At 53.0% G+C, this 19,547-nt stretch overlaps 6 protein-coding genes and 1 non-coding gene across 7 annotated transcripts; 6 read left to right on the forward strand and 1 right to left on the reverse strand.

Annotated features, from left to right (window-relative positions):
- Positions 1–616: 616 nt before the first annotated feature.
- BDP81DRAFT_391527 (peroxisomal membrane anchor protein conserved region-domain-containing protein) lies at positions 617–1,859 on the forward strand (the record flags this gene model as incomplete). Its single annotated transcript, XM_060587553.1, has 2 exons — positions 617–904; positions 981–1,859. 2 exons carry the CDS (start codon positions 617–619, stop codon positions 1,857–1,859), a joined length of 1,167 nt encoding a protein of 388 aa, XP_060448026.1.
- Positions 1,860–2,393: 534 nt separating this feature from the next.
- BDP81DRAFT_447116 (chromo domain-containing protein) lies at positions 2,394–6,467 on the reverse strand (the record flags this gene model as incomplete). The annotated part of the gene is made up of 1 exon (XM_060592145.1): positions 2,394–6,467. The coding sequence occupies one exon, from the start codon at positions 6,465–6,467 to the stop codon at positions 2,394–2,396; it is 4,074 nt and encodes a 1,357-aa protein (XP_060448027.1).
- A 2,343-nt stretch (positions 6,468–8,810) lies between these two features.
- Positions 8,811–10,267, forward strand: BDP81DRAFT_176974 (ras family protein). The gene is made up of 5 exons (XM_060582222.1): positions 8,811–9,058; positions 9,170–9,182; positions 9,271–9,660; positions 9,729–9,809; positions 9,898–10,267. Exons 1-5 carry the CDS (start codon positions 9,038–9,040, stop codon positions 10,029–10,031), a joined length of 639 nt encoding a protein of 212 aa, XP_060448028.1. The 5' UTR covers positions 8,811–9,037; the 3' UTR covers positions 10,032–10,267.
- Positions 10,268–11,250: 983 nt separating this feature from the next.
- On the forward strand, positions 11,251–12,420 carry BDP81DRAFT_313520 (Brix domain-containing protein; the record flags this gene model as incomplete). Its single annotated transcript, XM_060583899.1, has 5 exons — positions 11,251–11,375; positions 11,439–11,499; positions 11,567–11,683; positions 11,747–12,005; positions 12,071–12,420. The coding sequence occupies 5 exons, from the start codon at positions 11,251–11,253 to the stop codon at positions 12,418–12,420; spliced, it is 912 nt and encodes a 303-aa protein (XP_060448029.1).
- A 1,294-nt stretch (positions 12,421–13,714) lies between these two features.
- On the forward strand, positions 13,715–15,023 carry BDP81DRAFT_313604 (F-box domain-containing protein; the record flags this gene model as incomplete). The annotated part of the gene is made up of 2 exons (XM_060583908.1): positions 13,715–14,527; positions 14,583–15,023. 2 exons carry the CDS (start codon positions 13,715–13,717, stop codon positions 15,021–15,023), a joined length of 1,254 nt encoding a protein of 417 aa, XP_060448030.1.
- A 1,447-nt stretch (positions 15,024–16,470) lies between these two features.
- Positions 16,471–18,732, forward strand: BDP81DRAFT_313618 (histone deacetylase; the record flags this gene model as incomplete). The annotated part of the gene is made up of 2 exons (XM_060583910.1): positions 16,471–18,352; positions 18,413–18,732. 2 exons carry the CDS (start codon positions 16,471–16,473, stop codon positions 18,730–18,732), a joined length of 2,202 nt encoding a protein of 733 aa, XP_060448031.1.
- Positions 18,733–19,165: 433 nt separating this feature from the next.
- Positions 19,166–19,238, forward strand: BDP81DRAFT_t101. The gene has a single exon. It is a non-coding gene; the product is annotated as a tRNA-Lys (tRNA).
- The last annotated feature ends 309 nt before the right edge of the window (positions 19,239–19,547 follow it).

The following is a 19,547-nucleotide window of genomic DNA, read 5'->3' on the forward strand; positions in this document are numbered from 1 at the left end:
AGTTGAAGGGACGAGTTGGAGATCGTCGGTGACCACGCGGCAGAGCGAATCGGATGATCCCGATTGAGAGCCTTTGTTGGCTTGAAACAGGAGTGAACCTGGTATAGAGCGTACCTTGAGGGGATTTTCGAGGCGGGCGAGAGATGGATAACGATTGCTATAGTTGAGACGGACTCTCAATGAGAATGCTTGTGCTGGTCCGGTTTCCTACTCAACTTGAGTTCAGCCTTTCACCTTTGCAGCCCAGAGCACTGAAGTCCGCTGAAGCGCGCGCCGGATGTCGAAAACGGAAGCCCCATTTTTGGGGGTGGTCGCCATGGGCACCGTGCATTGGACGTCCCACCGTGTAGAACTGAAGGACCCAGACCAGCGAGTAGCCTGGCCGTTATGGGCTGGAACAGTGACCCCGTAAAGAACGTCCAGCCTCTTCCGTTTCCCGCTTCCCCAGCCGAGGCATGTGGTCATAGGTGCCGAACCGCCGACCCCATCAACAACCCGCCCTCCGGACCAGCGCCCGGCTGATTCGCGATTCGACATTTGCGCCAATCTCGACAGCTCTCACATATACTCCGTTGCAGACCTTCCTACTGCAACAGGGGCGCAAACCATTCTAACCATGAGCGACTCCGACGACAGCGGCAGCACGCCGGGCATCCCGTCATGGCAGCGCGACCAAAAGAAAGAACCCGAACTCGAGCCGGAGACCACCACCTCGGAGGATACGAAGCAGGACGATGCCCCCTCCCGCGAGGACAGCCTCGAAGTCGCCCGCAAGTTCCTGCAGGATGACGAGATCAAGGACGCGCCGAGGGAAGCAAAGGAGACTTTCCTTAAGACAAAGGGAATCTCGCCAGAGGATATAAAGCAGCTGTTGGGTAGCTCGGCATCTGAGCCGGCGCAAGAGGTATGCTTCCCAGTTTTTCTTTGCCTTCGGGTTGCCTTCATTCTAAGAGAGCGCATAACTGACAATATGAATGAAGACCACTCAATCAGAACAGGCACCGCCAAGCTCAAGCCAAGTAACGACAACATCACCAACACCATCACAGACACCCTCACCCTCACCACAACCACCGCAAACCGAAATCTCCCTCCCCCGCCAAACAGACCAACCCCCCGTGATAACCTACCCCGAATTCCTCACAAAACCAACCCGCCCCCCGCCGCTCGTCACCGCAAACGGCATCCTCAACACCCTCTACGCCTTCGCCGGCATCTCCACCCTCCTCTACGGCACGAGCAAGTACCTCGTCCAACCCATGGTCGAAAACCTCACCGAAGCCCGCTACGACCTCCACGAGACAACCTCCCAGAACCTGACCAAGATGATCGAGAAGCTCGAGGGCACCGTCTCCGAGATCCCCGCCCCCAAGAAATCTGCGGCAGTAGTAGAGAACAAGGACATACCAGACGACGACGCAAGCAGCGCCGACGACCCGACCGAAATGTTCCACCGCGACATCGGCACGCAGACCTCGATCCCCTCCACACCCTCCTTGACAACCTGGAGAGAGACCAACAACAACGCCAACAGCAGCGACAAGGACAAGTCCGCAACAGACAGACAGGCCGACAAGCTAACCTGGTTCAAGAACCAAGCCGCCTGGCTCAAGACCACAGTCGTAGGCGACGCCGACGACGTGGCGGACCTAAAGGCCAAGATGGACGTGCTCAAGGACGACCTCGTGCAGCTCGCGTACCCGAGCCCGTCGGACTACGCAGGGGGCAGCAGCTACGCGCTGTACGGCGGCCCGCGCAAGAACGAGCCCGAGGACGAGATCAAGAAGGCGAGGGACAATATTCGGAGGGTCAAGGGGGTGTTGCTTAGCACGAGGAACTTCCCTGCTTCTGCGAGGTGAATTCTTTTGGCCCTTGGTAGATAGAGACGGATCTTTTGTCAAAGCTTGCGTTGGCGGGCACTGAACCGGAGGGTTTTTTTTATGAGGATGAGGAATTTGTATCATATCAGTGAAAGGCTTATAATGGAACTGACGACTTTATTTACCATTGCTGGACACGTCAGTCGTACAAATTGGGCACTATGGCGATATCTGTCACTATGGCGGTGTATTCTGTCGATACCTTTGCCTGTATGAAGAGAATACAGCTTAACATGCCTGGTTCACTTGCAGTACATGTATAATTACAAACTGAAGTTGTCATCTGCAGAAAGCGCTTGGAAGTTTTTAGTTCCCTATCTTATCCTTGTTATACGTTGACTCTAACTCCTGGCGTATCCTTTCCGTGTCAGGCCTATTAGAATACATTGATCACACAACGTCCTTCAAATCCAGAAGCTCTTTTCCTCAGACCCCTGATGCTGCTACTCCGAAACGTGTCTCCTCCATTTCGCAATCGTACGGCTAAATCCGTCTGCACGACAACACGTTTGCTCACTTTTTGCCGCTCTCTCGCGACTCCGTCTTGCCCTTCGGGGGTAGGATTCGTATAAGTTCAAACACCCGCTCCCAGGAAGCAACGTTGAGGTGCTCGAAATGCCTGTTCTCGGAAACCTGCTGCTGATACCACTCCGTGGTCGGTCTGAACGTGTAAGGCCACGCGGAACGAGGATTTCTTCTGTCAAGGCTCATCACCCAAGTGTAGAAAAAATTCTCACATCTGCTCTGCCCCGTCGGATTGATGGCCCTGGGCGGATGGAAAATAATCTTGCTCTCGCCGCCATGATTGCGATGGCCGCCAATCATGTCAATGTCCATTGGAGAGTCTGCGGAATGACGCTCTTGCCAGACGGGCGCGTCGCCGGGAGTAATCTTGCGGAAACCCCTGCGGAGCAGAAGAGTGTCAATCACTGGAAGATATAGCTTGCAGTCTGACATCATCACGTTCAAGTTATGGACGGTGACGTCGACTGGCAATGTATACTCTGAAGGCTCTGTTTCGAATCCACCTTGCCAGACCTCCAGCAGAGGAAGGCCCCGACGTTTGGCTTCAGATCGTTCCCGTACCATCTGTAAGAGGTGCTGCTGCGCCTTGAGGAGTTGAGACTCGTAGATCTCGTTCGCTGCGGAATATCGATTCTTGGCCGCAACGTCCCAAATAATAAGCTCGGTTCCCATCCATTTCTTATAAGGTTCACGAACCCGCCAAATCGCAAGCCATGGATGGCGCGGTGGCGGCTTGCTTGGATGGTCTTCTTCGGGGGTGTAGAAAAAGGCGAAGTAGGTATTGAACGTCGGCGGCAGATGATAGGAGGCCGCCGGTGGCTTGAAACCCTCCTGGTGGATTGAGAAGAACGGCCAGGGCCACTCCATCCACTTGTCGAAAGTTGAGAAGTCGCGATGGAAGTCTCCATAAGAGTCAGCCGTATTGGCAACGTCTTCGTAATAGGAGACGGCAAAGCCGAAGAGCTTCCCAAATGGACACGCTCTCGGACGTTCATGGCGGCTGGCGATGGCCTTCAACTTGCTCTTGAAGTGGTTGGCAGACAAGCCTCCAAGAAGTTTACTAACTCTACTTTCTGGTCCAAGGTTATTGTCGGAACCTGACGTGGTCTGACGGGGACCATGAGCCTCGGCTCCCACATCACGCCCAACCCCAAACGGGTAGACGGGAATGTCGCTGTCTTCGATCAGGTGGCTGTTGTCGGAATCGCCATCTGTTCCTAAAACATGGAACTTGCGGAACTGGTCGAAACGAGTCTGGGACCAACAACCGAACCAATTCACCAAGCTTTGCTCGTCGTTGGCATCGATAGATCCGTCAGCAAACACAATGGCTTCCAGCTGCTCATCCGGCACGATGCTTATTTCTATAGCCGGCTGGAGACCCTCCACTATCGCCCATGTCTCAAATCGAGCTGTGCAATCTTCTTTGCTCAATCCTGCAACGCGTGCTATTTCCTCACGCTTCGACTTTGGCCACTGGCGCGTTAGGTCACCATCCGCCATCAACTCGTCCCGACGGGCGGACCGCTCGTGCGCAAGATCTCGCAGATACTCCCGTATATTCGCCGCGGCCACAATTTTTTGGTTATTGGTAGGCTTCTGATAGGTCCTATGGTACCACTGAAAGAGTTGGAAGGCACGGCGTGGTTCAGAGACCAGAAAACTTGGCGTGACCAAAATTGCGGTACCGTGGGGGAAAAACCTCGTCAACTCAAACGTGCCCGGCTTTGCCGTCTCGTTATGCATTGACCGAATGGATGGGTACGCGGGAGACAGCTGAAGTGACTCTCCAATACACCAAAAGACGTAAGCTGCACTGCTCTTATGCAAAAGCAGCTTGAGCAAACCAGGGAACCGTCGGAGTGAATCGGCGGCTGCCTCGTGAACAATGATAACTCCTTGCGCAACGATTTTCGGATTGCTAAAAGCGGCCCAATCGCCATTCGTTTTAGTAGAGAATATCCTACATTCGGGATTCTCCGAGCGAAGCCACTCGCTCACAGCCTCAAGTAATAGTATTCTAGATGGAGGAAACGCCAGGTAGAAGTCGTGGCGTACGCTTCGAATGCCAGGGGGGAGGATCGTGTGGTAATCGAGGCGTAGCAAATCGCGGAAAATGGTAACCCGCGAAGCTATCTTTGAAATAATGACCTGCCTGACGGGTAAAGGCTTCTTAGCAGCCTGCTGAGGCTTGAAGATGACATATTTCAGGGAGACATGTGCCGGGCTGTGAGCTTCGACTTCAGGCATTGATTGCTTCCAATCTTCACACTGAGCTGGGTAAATGACGATGAGAAAGTCTTCATAGAAGCACGCAACCCCAAACGACCCTGATCGTAGTCGCTCTGCTGCTCTCTCCACAACAACTTGGTCGTCATTTGACTTGGGCCTGACGCTTCCATTTGAGAGCACCCTTTCGACAACGACTGCCCTTTGAGAGGCGAAAGTCTTGGCAGTGAAATTTCTGGCGAAATGGAGCAATTTCTCGTCAACGAATTGAGAATGCCATGCTTCGGAGTCGACTCTAACGTTATCAAACGTCATTTCGATGTCCTTGCTTCCCTGAGGACCCAAGACCACAGTTTTGTCGTAGTTTTGGCCTGTACTTCTCGACTTGTAGTCTGTTATCGATAACTTGCGAAGGACAGACTGAGGCTTGGTAGGAGGTTGAGAAGGCTGTGACGGATCTGAAGGCATCGGGGGCGACTTGAGTCTTTTCGGCCGAACAGTCGGATAGTCCACATCCATCTCTTCTGGCTCATCAACAAGCGGAACATCTGCAAACTGAACAGACTTCCTTTTCTTGGTCGTTGGCTGAATAGTCTGGGACTGACCCAAGTTCTGAGGGTGTGACACCCCCACCCTCTCCGACGCCGTCACACTGGACTCGCTGGCTGACCTTGCCGACAGATCATCGGCCGAGCGCTTAAGTACAGACCGAGGGATGGTAGTGGTGGTACTGGTGTTCGGAGCGATGTTTGTGCTGGTGTTTGTACCGGTAGTGGTTCCAGGAGGAGGCCCGCGGCTGATGCTGAATAGCTTCGTAGGGACAGCCGTGGGAGCCACATCTGCTTTGTCACGACCTTGTAACTCGACTTTTCTCTTGGTTCGGTGGTTTGAAAATAGACGAGCATCTTTGGTGGGATCGACCACGTTCTGTACAAGTAGACGGCGCTGCTTTGATTGCTTGCCGGCCGCAAAGACATTGATGCCCGTTCTGCTGTTCTGTGATCTAACCATCGTTCTGGAGCCCACAGCAGTCTTTTTCGCCTTATGAGTGGTCCGCGCAGTTGCTGTCGCACTACCCGGCAACCGGCTAAGTGTCGCATTATTGACCGGTCTGCTCGCCGAAGGCTTCTTCTTTGCTGTGCCTTGATGTCCGTTCGCCGCTGCCTGTGTTGAAGATGTTTGTGAGCGTGGCTGAGGGCTTGAAGAGGATTGTGCCTTTCTCGTTGGTGATTTTGGTCTCTCTGTCGCTGAAGCCCGTTTCTGAGCAGTTGGTTTCTCCGCAACTTCCTGCTTTGGTGGGATCTTGGAGGGTTGAGTGTCAGGATGAAACGCATCCTCGCGACGCCCCACAACCTTTGGAGGAGGAAACACAGCGTTGTATTCATCATCTCCAACGTCTTCGTCGCTGAGATAGTAATCCGCCTTGGTTTCACCCTCCCACAGCCTAAGCTGAATACCTCGTTTTTTCCGTTCAGCATTACGCTTGTGATGCCGCTGGTATTTGTCCTCATGACGCTTGACCACGCTTTCTTGCCAGGCGACAATGTCGAACGGCTGCTCCTCTCCTCGAGCTTGCTTTGCCTGAGTGTCTTTCCATTCCCCAAGTAGCTCATTCGTCACATTTTCCTCGGGCTCCCATGTGGCCTCCTCAATGGGATAACCGGTCCACTCTACCAGGAATTTGTCTCTTCCACCTTCGCGAATCTGAGCACGGATGCCCTCCACAAGCCATTCCTCGTCGGAATCATGTTCGGACGCGAGGGTGGAGTTGATGGAGATGTTGTCATCGTCAGGTTGCGTTTCATCGGCGACGAAAAGCCCGGAAACGTCCATGGCGCGCTTATACTCTGGAGAGCATAGTTAGAAGGCACGCGAGAAGGACACGCCGTGGTTGTACGTGTGAGCTGTTCCCACAGGCATTCGATGCACCGGAGGCTGATGCACTCGGATGACGATGCAAATGTTGATACGCCAGGTAGCAGGCCTAGTGAATGCGACCGCACGCTGTCCTGGAGCGGAAAGAGGAACCTCTAATGCTCGAAGCGTAGTGCTGATCGGGCGAGGGTCGAGAAAGGTTGAGTAGGCAAACAGAATGGAGCTCTTGTCATGAATTTGAGTGTAATTGTATGAACTAGGGAATAGTAAGCGATGAGTTTCTCGGGCGAGGTAATCAGAACATACCAGCAGAACAGATCGCGTACCTACTCGTCGGGTATCGAAGAGTACCTAGTCAAGTCCTTCAAGGTAGAGAGGGGCGGGAAAAGTGGAAGTTTTGTACTGAAGTAAAATCAGGTATGTACTTAATTGCTGGCGTGGAATTCGGCGCGAAAAGCAACGATTCAACATCGAAGATGCACCGGGGCGGTGGGAGAGCGTTTACATGCAGGCATTGGCAGCATGGGCAGGTAGGTACGGAGTGGAGGGCATCCCGTCGTCCCTTTGAGGAGGTGCCAACAGTGTCCGTGCGGTAGTCCAGGGAAGGTGCCACGGTGCGATGGGTGCCTTCAGTGTTCACATTTCTTCAACTACCTACCCACGCACGCCACGCTACCTTAATGATGGCGGAAGGCAGTGCGTAGCGTCTTAGCGTGCATAAAGCGATGTCCTGTAGGCAGTCGGATAAGAAGCAACTTTCCATCAACCATGTATATTATAGTTAAGGATACCTTATCGGATCCTTCCTTGAGAATCGGCATATGTAAGGTAAGGTATAGAAAGCCCTCTACGGATACCTACCTCTCTGGTCAACTAATAAATCAGCTGGGTACGGTAAGTGCGAATAAGCAAATGTGAACCTCTCCTGCCAGTATTGGCGACTCAAAGATGATCACCTCAACTGGCAAGGAAACTGTTCAAAATCTACCCCACCTGATCTAGACAACTTCCATGTAGAACCTAAGCTACCTGTGATTACAAACCTCAGTGGTAACCAAAGCTCAGATTGCCCCAAAGCTCGTGTCCTGGACGCCGCAATCTGGAAGTTTGTGTCAAACATGTAGCGTTGAAGATAGAGTGCTGTGGCTTGGGGGCACTGCGTCTAAATGGACGACGTCAGCTTCCTTGGTACTTCAGTACAGACCAAGCTGTGTGTGACACTCAGGGCACATGGCGAGCTGGGTCAGAGGAAACGACATGAGGCACGCTGGGGTTGTCCTCTCTGAGCACCGCGGCTTGGGCACACGTGATGCTTGAGGTGAAACGCAACACTTCCGGCTACCGACGGCGGGATCCCGTCCTGGGACCTCACCAGCACCTCAGTCAACTGCTGACCTCTTTACATCCTGTCAATCTTCGAGGCAGACGAGGGAGACGCCGATGTGACGAACGTGGTTGGTGCATGCCCGGCGGTGGTGTGGCTCAGCGGGTTCAGCACATCCGGGAACGTGGAGCACCTCATCCTCCCCCTTCGACTTTGATGTGCCCGGGCAGGGAATGGGTAGCAAGTGATGGGAGCAAAGGCATTGATCACCTTTTTGTACTTTCCTTGTCAGCGTGTCGTCTATCTACCTACATTCATACCAAAGCACCTCTTTGACCTTCCTGCATACCTATTATGGATGTTCCAATTACTAGACAACCCCACCAGTTGATGATCTGGCAGCAGGGAGATGCTGAACTAATGGTTTCTAAAAACACCATAAGTGGCTTTATGATTTTGATTGTACCTTTGAAATACACGCCCTTTTTCTTTCAGAAATAGATCTTTTGTTACTCCGGGGTTTGGATATCTCCGTCTCCTACTCATCTGCTCAAAAGCGCATAAGGTAGTCGTCCATATCAAAAGTTGACGAGAGTTCTATCTATCTCGCGGTACCTGAAGGTATCTCATCAACTTGCACCACATGTTAAAGTACCTTGGCTGTCGAGGTACCTCCTGTACTCCCAATCTTCGAGCATTCGGGACCCGACAAGCCCCCTTTGCCGCCCGGGCTGCCTTGGGAAGGGAACAATCCCCAGCGGCACCCCCTAACTTCAGGTATCTAACGCGCCCAGGTACCTGACACCCGCCTCACCTAGTTACCTTACCTCAGGTACCTTACGCCCGACTTCCCTTCTTTCAGTGGCTGGTCCCTCTCTGGGGTAGGTGCCTACCGACCCTCCGGGCGAGCGAATCTCTGTGGCCTCTATACCTTACCTGAGCTGCCCGGGTGCCGACACCACCACCTTACCTCAATCTTTGCTGCCTCACCCACCACACTATGCTGCCTTGACCTGCACTGTCCACCTCTCTCATTCTCGTTCAGTTCCAGACCCTTACACCTTGCCTCGCCTCAACTCAACTGCTTTATCTCTCGGGGCCGCGCACCACCTCCATCGAGCCGCAGTATCCTCGCTTCGCAACACCAACGAACCTACACCTCCCCAGACACTTGTCCATCGCATTCGCAACACAAACCGACATCATGGCCAACGACGAATATGACGTGAGTCTCTCCAGCTGCAATCCCCTATACCCCTTGGCCCTACTGCCACCCCTCTCCCTCTCCAACTGCTCTCCAGTCCCCCTCCTTGCGCTAACTTGAAGCCTCCTACAGTTCCTCTTCAAAGGTGCGCCAACGACCGATCCGACCCTGCGACGTTATCGCATAGTGGCCACAGGCTTTCTCAAGGGCCAGCTGACAATTTCATCTTCTAGTGGTGTTGATCGGAGACTCGGGCGTCGGAAAGTCCAACCTTCTCAGTCGATTCACCCGCAATGAGTTCAACCTGGACTCCAAGTCGACAATTGGCGTCGAGTTCGCCACTAGATCCATCCAAGTCGACTCCAAGACGATCAAGGCACAGATTTGGGATACCGCCGGCCAGGAACGCTACCGCGCCATCACTTCGGCCTACTACAGAGGAGCTGTCGGTGCCCTCCTTGTCTACGACATCAGCAAGCATCAGACATACGAGAACGTCACCCGGTGGTTGAAGGAACTGCGAGACCACGCCGATGCCAACATCGTCATCATGCTTGTCGGAAACAAGAGCGATTTGCGCCACCTGCGAGCAGTGCCTACAGAGGAGGCAAAGGCTTTCGCCAGTACGTTGCGGTGAAGCGTCAGGGGGGGGGAGCGCCGTAGACCCTGAGTTGGCTAACCGGTGCTCTAGGCGAGAACCACCTTTCATTCATTGAGACGTCTGCCCTCGATGCCAGCAACGTCGAGCTTGCATTCCAGAACATCTTGACCGGTTCGTCTACTCCCCCGTCTTGCAACTCGCCTACACAAGTCGGGTATCTGGTGACATTCAAGTGCTAACGTGACTCGCCTCGCTGCAGAGATCTACCGCATCGTATCCAGCAAGGCCCTCGACTCGGGCGACGGACCCCAAGCCTCCATCGGAGCCGGCGCCGGCATTTCGCTCAGCACGCCTGCGGACAACAGTGCAGAGAAGAGCGGCAAGTGCTGTTAAGCGAATCCCCTTCTGCGAAACTGTTTCACGGCCTTTCGGGAGGGCTGCTACGGTCGATATCATGGCATGTCACACACATGCCCCGGAATCTGTACGTCACTTGGTCAAGGAGGGGCTGCTGCATCGAGGAATGACTAGGAATCCAATGAGTCTTTTTTATGATTTCCGAGGGGACGGAGTATAGTCTCGGCCTTTCTTTTGTTCTCCTTTATACGGCTCAGTGCGGCTTGTCTGGGATTTGACGTTTCTGACGATCGCTCCGACATGCTTACGTAGTTGAATGAATCCATCTTAATGCCTTGAGGGTCTTCTAGGCTGATTTGGTGATGTGCGAAGTCTTTTTTGGCATTTCCATCTGACGGCCGGCCCGTCTTCGCCATATAACATACTCACTGCAGCCAAGATACCGCTTGGCGAGTGTCCTTGGAGTGTAATGGTACCTGGAATAAACGGGTCGCATCGTTGGCCGCCTTCAACCTGAACGGGAAGTGTTCGTGAGTTCTGACGTACCCCTTCTGAGTAGGGATTTTGCGGTCATGACAGGTGTTCCTCTGAACCCAAGGTGGCTTCTTCCCCTGGCCCAGCTCAATATCTTAGTGGTCAACCCAGCCATGCCTTGACATTGAAGTACCGCATTCCCAAATTTGGGGTCTTGCTCGAGCCATGTCCTGGCATCACACTGGTCAGGACGTCTTGAAGCGCTCCAGCAAAGTGAAATTGAGGTGGGCATGCAAGCTTGCTGCGATCCACAAAGTTTCTTTCCCCCCAGCCCGCGCTAGGTACTCGTAGGTCCTTCGGTCCCCTCAAGCCTGGCCCTGCCCCTCGAGCCCCCCTCTCGCTCTTCAGTTGGGTTAGCCTACGTTTTTGTTCTTGTCTCCCCTTCTGTGGCACACTCTGACACGGTCTGGGCGACAGGGCAGAGGGAACGAATGCGCGCAAGTCAGTTACGTACCTCGCTCACTCATTAAAAAGGTTCCAGGTGCACAGGCACCACAGGGGAACCTTCTCAAGTGGGTGGGTGCCCCGCTACACCGGGTCACCGCCTTGCCGATAAGCTCTCTTATCGGACGTCCAATCCGTAGCGGGAAGAAAAAAATTTGGGCTGGTCGCAAACCGTCGGCTTCTACTTTCTGCAGTGGGCTGCGATATCTTCTTCGCGTCAAACATCAATCTTCGACGCTGCCAGCACACCCCCACACCACCTTCGTAACCCGACAAGATGGCTTCCGTGTACAAGTCATTGTCCAAGAAGGCCGACAAGCCTGAGGCGCCCACCAATGGCGTCAAGAAGGTGCGCCAGAAGAGGCGCGCTCTGGTTCTTTCAAGCAGAGGCGTCACTTACAGGTAAAGCTCCGCCAACAAATCTTCATATGCCACGGCAGTCTTGCTGACCTTTTACCTCGACAGACACCGACACCTGATGAGCGATATCGCGTCGATGATGCCCCACGGAAAGGTCGACAGCAAGGTTCGTAACAACCCGCCATTGCTGGCTGCGCTCGTCGACAATTTTCAATCCTAACAAACCGCTTTAGTTCGACACCAAGTCAAAACTCCACGTCCTCAACGAACTCGCCGAGCTCAACTCGACACCCCAGATTTGCTACTTGGAGGCCAGGAAGCACCAGGACCTGTACATGTGGCTGGCAAACGTGAGTGTTTTCCACTACGGAATTTGATCTCGAAGGGGGTGGGGCGATACTGACATCTGCAAGGCACCGAACGGCCCCAGTGTCCGTCTACACATTCAGAATATTATGACCATGGAGGAGTTGCGATTCCCGGGTAACTGTCTTAAGGGCAGCCGTCCTATACTGTCCTTTGACGCTGCATTCGACACCGAACCTCACCTTCAAATCATCAAGAACTTGATGTCCATGGTGTTCGGGGTTCCAGAGGGAGCGAGAAAGGCCAAGCCTTTTGTGGACCATGTGATGGGAGTCAGCTGGGTCGACGAGAAGATCTGGATCCGCTGTAAGTCTACAACCCCTACCGATCGCATTTGCGTCTCTCTCAAAGACTGACACTGCGACAATTAGATTTCGAGGTCAAGGAGGTCGACGCCGAGACGGAGGAGGAAACCGGAAAGTCAGTCCTCAGGGGAGGCAAGACGGACGTCAGCCTGGTGGAGATTGGCCCGCGGTACACAGCAACCCCGATTGTCATACTCGAAGGCAGCATGTGTGGAAGCAAGATCTGGGAGAGCCGAAACTTTGTTTCCCCGAACCAGATTCGCGCGGACCTGAGAAAGAAGAAGTCTACTCGCCACACGTCGCGGACGGAGCAAGAAGTAGAGCGGGCGGCAAAGAGAGGCGAGCTCGGCCTCAGGAGCAAGGGTGGAAAGGGCGCGGCGAAGGACGAGCTGGATACCAAGGCACTGTTTGCGTAATAATGAGATCCCATGCTGCTCAGGCATATTTGAGTTTATCGACTGGCAAGGGGCCAACGTTTTTTCCATCAATCTTCCTTCCGCTATGGAGCCATGAATTGTCCAGTGACCTTAAGAAGAAGACAGAGAAGAATAAGGTATGCCAAGTGGCAGATGTGGTATAAGTCGCATGTCTAGCATCAATCACTCAGACGGAGGGCGCGAAGCTTTTGATAGCGAAATACGTACCCCTAAGGTCTTAGGTAGGCTCCAACAACCTCTCAATGATTGGCTAATGCGCCGCAAGCACCCTAGCCACAATCATGAGCGATACGGCACCCCTGACGCCAATTGCCCGGGGAAGGAACCCACTGGAGGGAGGTTGATAACTTCCGTCATCTTGGAAACCCGCGGTACCTGTGCGGTTTGACCTCCTGAGCTTGAGCAACATTAGGTCAGCAATCGGGACCTGGGTGCCTGTCCTCTGCGTCACCGTCACCGTCGCGTCTACCCTCTCACTTGGTCTCGATTCCCCCCTTCGCGTTGAGGTTTCCTTCCTGCAGCACCGCTTCAGCAACTCAGCACCGCATTCTGTGTGAGCAAGCATGGCCAACTGGGACATCTGCCAGCCCATTTCGACCAATATCGTGTCTTCTGTGCAAACAATGCCGACCTACATCATCGCCTTTATTGATAGCCCCAACGTTGGGGTTATCAGGAAGTAAACCCATTGATCCGATACCTTACTGGTGATTTCATTCATCCGTGAGGCCAGACGAGACAAACCCGTCTCCCAATTACACACATCTTTTGTGACTGGATCCTTATCCGGTGACTTTTGTTGAAGCGCTCATCCAGAGCTTCCCTTCGACATCAAAGCTAGGCCCCGTGTTCTAGCTCATTCTGTTCGTCCTTGATCAGTAGGCAAGCATCAAAAGACGCCAGGGAACTCATCGTCACGAGGTCCAAGGAAAGAAAGCTGCCTGGAAGCAATATGCTGCAATACACCAGTGAGTTGCGCGTTTGCCAGCATTGTCTTTGAGATAAAGCCTCTAAGTTGTTCCTAGATTCGACTCGTATCATCTTTGCTGCCGAGGGCGTTTTGCTGCTTCTCTGACTTGTTCATCTGAATAATCGTCAATTTGAAAAACAACCAGACTCAGACTAACCTTTCATCACAAACATTCTCCAGCCCGAAACTTGACTCTGCACTGCTTTGTCCAACCAATTTCTTCCCTATCCTTGATCTACTCTCAAACCACGATCGCCCTCATCACACATAGACCGCTATAGACAACCATTGAATGCTTTCAAGATGTCTTCAACCTATTCATCACTGTTTGTGGGCACACAGATGCAATCAGACCTGGCAGATTGCGACCTAGGCAAACTGGACGGCCTCGAAGGGCTGCCTCTGGAGATCATTTTCGACATCTACCATCAACTCGATGTCCGCAGCATCTTCTCATTGGCTCAGGTCAACACTCTTTTCCATGGACTCCTGAAAAGAAACAAGGCGGCGATTTTACTGCCAGTTCTCCAGCGAGAGTTTAGCCCGTTGCCCGAGCTTCTCCAAGTCTTCACAGCATCGGACCAAGACATGCTCCAGTATGGAGATACCTTCCAGCCGCGACGGGTCGTTTTCAGACGATTTCCGGGTGACATGACGGGCGTTACTCTATCCCGTGGCGGTGTACAACACAATGCGGGTGCTTTGAATGGCGACAAACCAACAAGAACCACTTTGCCGTCACCTCGATCGGTCACGCTTGTTGAACGGGACTTGAAACCCTTGCTGAAGTACTGCTTGGTGGCACGGCAGTGGGAGGAAATATTCCCTCAACTACACTGGTTCGCGACACCCGAGGACTGCCGTCAATTAGACGAGCTAGAGAAGTTTAAGCTTCGCCGGGCTCTTTATCGGTGGTGGCTATACGCCTTTTACTTTCACAGTGAACTTCTTCGCCCCCGGAGCAGTCAGCCAGAGCCGTTTGTCAACGATATCCGAACCAGTCACATGAGACTTCATTCAACTCGCGAGTTGATCGAGATGAGAGATCTCTTTTTGTCGATGAAGAATCTTGTGCGGCACTACATCTACCCGAACCTAGAGCAGAACCTCGAACCTGTAAGTGACGTTGACATCCTCCGCTTCAAAGTTGAACACTGACACAGCGTCAAAGGTTGACGAGAGCAGCCCGCTCGAGACTATGATCGAAACCAGCATTCGCGAACGCATTGTGGATACATATGCCAAGCTGGATCCAGAAGACCTAATGTTTTACTTCGAGAACTTGTTCAACTACCCTCGCAAGAGACTGGTGACGGATGTCAACTTGAAGCACCCCGCTTTCTCCCAGGATCAGGAATCTTTTGTGGCAGCGGTCCAGTCAGCAGCGGACGAGCGGCCGTGGCTTTACGACATTGCTGATTTGACTAGCATCGGAGGCATTGTTACCTCTGATGACGACTTGGATGAACATCTTGGTCGTGACGGTAGCCATGATGGCTCGATTCCTCCTCCAGGAGCTTTTCGGCGGCCGAGAGGGATTTGGGCACCACCAGGAGACGATGGCCGAGCTCTCGCCGAGCGAAGTCATTCCCATGGCGGGCAACGTTACTGAGTTCTCGGGCAGAGGCAATCATCTCACGATGAGCTATATAAGTTGAAATTAAGGCAGGAATTGTCTGAGTGGATGAATATCCTAATAGAGTGATTATTTCATGGCCTTGCCTAACCTTCGTCAAGTTGATCTCGCATCTCTTGTGCATGAGCAACACCAATTCCTTTGCAATACCAATGCTTGATGCTAGAAAGTCTTTCGGCTTCGTTGATGAGCAATATGATGCCTGAACTTATTTAATGCACTGTATTCCTATGGATAATCACCCCGATAACAATCTTGGAAAGAGATGTGGTCCAGAGAGATGAAGGAGAAAGACTGAACTTGCCTGATTCGGGAACCCAGCAATTAGTGGATTGCTGATTTGATGTCTTCGCTAGTGCAAGGCTGCGACCTACAGGGGCGTAAGTGTGGCGGGTGCACCCTGCAAGGCGGCGAGCTTGTGGCCAGCTCCCGCCTTGTCAGTGGCCCAAGCCTCTCCCATCCTCACTCACACCCGGCCACTCACTTAATAGTCGTCCTACACGACGGCATTGTCCCCCATCAGCGCGGCGCATTGTCTTTGCGCATCTGGAACCTTGTTCTTAATATCTCTTTTCTCTCGAACTCACCTCTTACACCCGATATACGACCAACATCTGCAGGCGCTGCGCTGTAATCAGACTTGCGACAGACCGACCTACTACCTAACAGCTGGTGGCGAGCTTATCCGATCTCAGTGTTGATCTCATCTAGGCCAGCAGCCACAGTTGAGCCATCGTTCTCGCAAAGGTCAGTCGAAATTTCTCAAAGTGCTTTTTTCCTATTTACGACAGTCAAGCGACAGTCTCATCAGTCTTATATTTCATCATCAAGCGAGCTGGCCGAGATGGCGCATCTTGAATGCTTCTCTTAACGCCGTTTCCCTTTCATCAAGGCCGAGCAATAAAAAAGCTTCATACAAGCTTCGTCAGTCTTCAGTTTCATCCTGAGAGTTGTTTTTGATGCTATCACTTATTCAAGAGGCGCATTCTCGAAACAAGGACTCAGAAAGAGACACTTTGTCTTTCACTTGGCCTGCCCTGCTGTTCCTCAACTTCCAGCGCCTGGACGAATCCTGAATATATAACTAACCTGGAAGTAGAAGATCGTCTGATTCTGGGCAACCTGTGGTGTTTCTCTCTGCGTGGTTGAAGATCGATAAGCTTCCGGGGACAGGATAGAGCATTCAGTCGGACCTGCTCATCTTTCTGAGGCCTAGGACTGCCTTCCGTCCTAGCTCGAAACGCCCCGGCCATCAGTACCCTGGCAAGCCTCTGTTGCTTAGCCACGACGATCTCGCTCTGCTGCTCGAAGTATCGGACACTACCCCGATCTCAGGTCGCTCGCGATAAGCATCCTTCGCGTTTTGGGGCGTGTCGACACAGCCTGTTTCTGGACCATGGAAGGCGGCGACCCGGACGTCGTCATGGGCGGGGACGATAAGCCTTCAAATGACACTGCGGCCACCAACGGAGTTGCGGTGCCTGCTGATGGGGTGCAAAAAGACGAGAATACCACATCGCCCGACGACGAGGATGAGGAGTACGAAGAAGAGTCCGAAGAAATCCCAGACGATGGCGCGGTGCGCAGACGAGGATTACTGCCCACGGCATGTTGCTACGATGACCGCATGAAGCTTCACGTCAACGCCGACTTTGGAACTACGCCTCATCATCCGGAAGACCCTCGCCGAATAGAAGAGATTTTCAAAGCATTCAAGAGGAATGGCCTGGTTTTCAACGGCCCGGAAAGCAAACTCACCGAAACAATGCGCCACAATCCGTCGAAATACATGTGGAGGATTGGCGCTCGTGAAGCTACCAAGGAAGAAATTCTTACGACACACACTCCGCTGCACTATCACTGGGTCGAGAGCCTATCGAAGATGGACTACCCTACGCTGAGAGAAACGAGCCGGCAATACGACCAGGGCCGTGCCTCACTCTATGTCGGCAGTCTGACATTCACGGCAGCCCTTCTATCCTGCGGCGGCGCCATCGACACCTGCAAACATGTCGTCGAGGGCAACGTCAAAAATGCCTTTGCTGTCATCAGACCCCCTGGTCACCATGCAGAATACGACCAACCCCTCGGCTTCTGCTTCTTCAACAACGTGCCCGTTGCTGTTAAGATCTGTCAGCAAGAGTACCCAGAGACCTGCAGAAAGGTGCTCATCTTGGACTGGGACGTTCATCACGGCAATGGCATTCAGAACATTTTCTACGACGATCCAAATGTTCTGTACATCTCCCTTCATGTCTACCAAAACGGAGTATTCTACCCCGGACCACCAGAGAATGCAGAAATACCGGATGGAGGCCTCGAACACTGCGGTACAGGACCTGGACTGGGAAGGAACATCAACATTGGATGGCACGATCAGGGTATGGGGGATGGTGAGTATATTGCTGCCTTCCAAAAGATCATCATGCCTATCGCCAAGGAGTTCAATCCCGACTTGGTCGTCATTTCCGCAGGATTCGACGCTGCTGACGGAGACGACCTCGGTGGTTGCTTCGTGAGCCCTGCCTGCTACGCACACATGACCCACATGCTCATGTCCTTGGCAGAAGGCAAGGTCGTCGTGTGCCTGGAGGGCGGGTACAACCTGCAAGCCATTTCAACATCAGCGGTGTCAGTCGCCCGTACGCTGATGGGAGAACCGCCACCGAGGATGGACTTGCCATCCCTGAACAAGGACGCAGCCAGGGTCCTCGCCAAGGTGCAGAGCTACCACGCACCGTACTGGGAATGCATGAGACCTGGTATTATTCCGATGCCGGATATTCAAGATCTACATGCAACACGACTCAATGACCACATCAGGCTCGGCCAAAGGCAGGCCCTGTCACAACGCCACCAGATGATCCCTCTTTTCATACAAAGGGACATGCTCTTCAAGTCCTACGAGAACCAGGTCCTCGTAACGCCAGACATTCCGTCCGCACGCCGTATCCTCATCATCTTTCATGATCCGCCGGAGGTGCTGGCTCAGCCTGATGTGGTTGACCGTCACGTGGAATCTCACAACGCATGGGTCGTCGACAGCGTCGAACAGTATATCGATTGGGCTGTTGGCCAAGGCATTGCGGTCATGGACGTCAACGTTCCGAACAAGATTCTACGAGACGAAGATATGGAACCTTACACCCAACAGACAGGAGAGATTGAGCTTCTGGGCGAGCTTCAAGAGTTGGCGAATTACTTATGGGACAACTACATCCAGCTCTACGAGGAGGCCGACGATATCCTTCTTCTTGGTGTAGGTCGGTCGTACAGTGGAGTCAGGGCGCTCCTGACCGGACGAGGTATGTCTCTTCACAACATGGCAGTAACGTGCTGTTCCCATGCTAACCATTTCGCCGCAGACTGCAAAGCCAGAATTGCCGGAGTCGCTTGCTTTATCAAGGGAATGTTGCGACCCGTCAAGTCTGACGTCGACACCGAGCTTGCACCTTGGTACAAGGATCATTCCCAGATCTTCGTTGAGCACGATCACGCGTGCTGGTCTCGTGCAGACACCAAGCACAGAGTAAGTAAGCGCCGTTTCGGCACGGTAATCCGAAGTCCGGAAAATGGCACCCAGAAGATGGCGAATACCCATGCCAAGGAGGTCCAGAGCTGGATGCTGGACATGCTCGCGGCTCGGCAGAATGGTGATACTACGGAAGACGATAAGATGACTTGACATATGCCGGCGGAATGACGCTGGGAGCTCGAGCATGAGGCAATATACTGGAGGAGGCGCGTCCAGTGCAGCACATATACAGATGGGAAATGAAGCGTCGGCTGGTGTTGAGGACGGAAATAGAGTCCAGGTCGGCAGCACGCTTGTCACGGGGGAGCGGAGGATCTGAGAAGAGAAGACACTTTTAGGAGCGAGGAATTTTCGAGCGCGGGACGGCGGCCATCGACGTACCTTAGGCATTTCGCGAGAGAATTCTGTTGATACAACACCACAATGCGAACCATGTTGCCCCGAACCCGACCTATGTTCCTGGCCTTACTCTGTGTAATGCAAGGTCAGAGAGACATTACTCGTTCACCAAGGTGAATCTGGGTTCAAGAGATGAGTCGCAGCCTTCCTCTCCAACAGTGGATCAGCATCCACACTATAACCCGCCTTGCTAGCTCAATCGGTAGAGCGTGAGACTCTTAATCTCAAGGTTGCGGGTTCGACCCCCGCGTGAGGCTCAAATCCTCACCGCGATTGGCAAAGCCACTCTTAAGGTTAATCTTTTGCTTTTTGACCTCTGGGAAATGAGATCTGCACTTGGCTTTCGCACACAGTAGGTAAGTTACGGGTGTACAGCAAGGTCCTTCCTTTTCAAGTCGCCAAGAATGAGAGAGACTTAGTCAGTGGACCCCTCCTTGGGTTCCAGTTACTACGACGGTTTTCGTGGGTTTGCTGTTGGCCTCTTCAATACTCGCCTCGTCGTGGGGTCACAATTTTTCCGGCGAATCACTTAACATCCCAGCCCATCGTCAATTCTCCAAGCTTTG

Source organism: Colletotrichum phormii (assembly GCF_030913505.1).
Source record: "Colletotrichum phormii strain CBS 102054 chromosome Unknown BDP81scaffold_5, whole genome shotgun sequence".
In the NCBI taxonomy this organism is placed as follows: Eukaryota; Fungi; Ascomycota; class Sordariomycetes; order Glomerellales; family Glomerellaceae; genus Colletotrichum; species Colletotrichum phormii.

Bases quoted from the DNA above. Each gene is read 5' to 3' on its own strand.
- BDP81DRAFT_176974 (XM_060582222.1), top strand. From the start codon at position 9,038: ATGGCCAACGACGAATATGAC. The intron at 9,661-9,728 runs GTACGTTGCGGT...CCGGTGCTCTAG, and splicing joins GGAGGCAAAGGCTTTCGCCA to GCGAGAACCACCTTTCATTC. The intron at 9,810-9,897 runs GTTCGTCTACTC...GCCTCGCTGCAG, and splicing joins ATTCCAGAACATCTTGACCG to AGATCTACCGCATCGTATCC.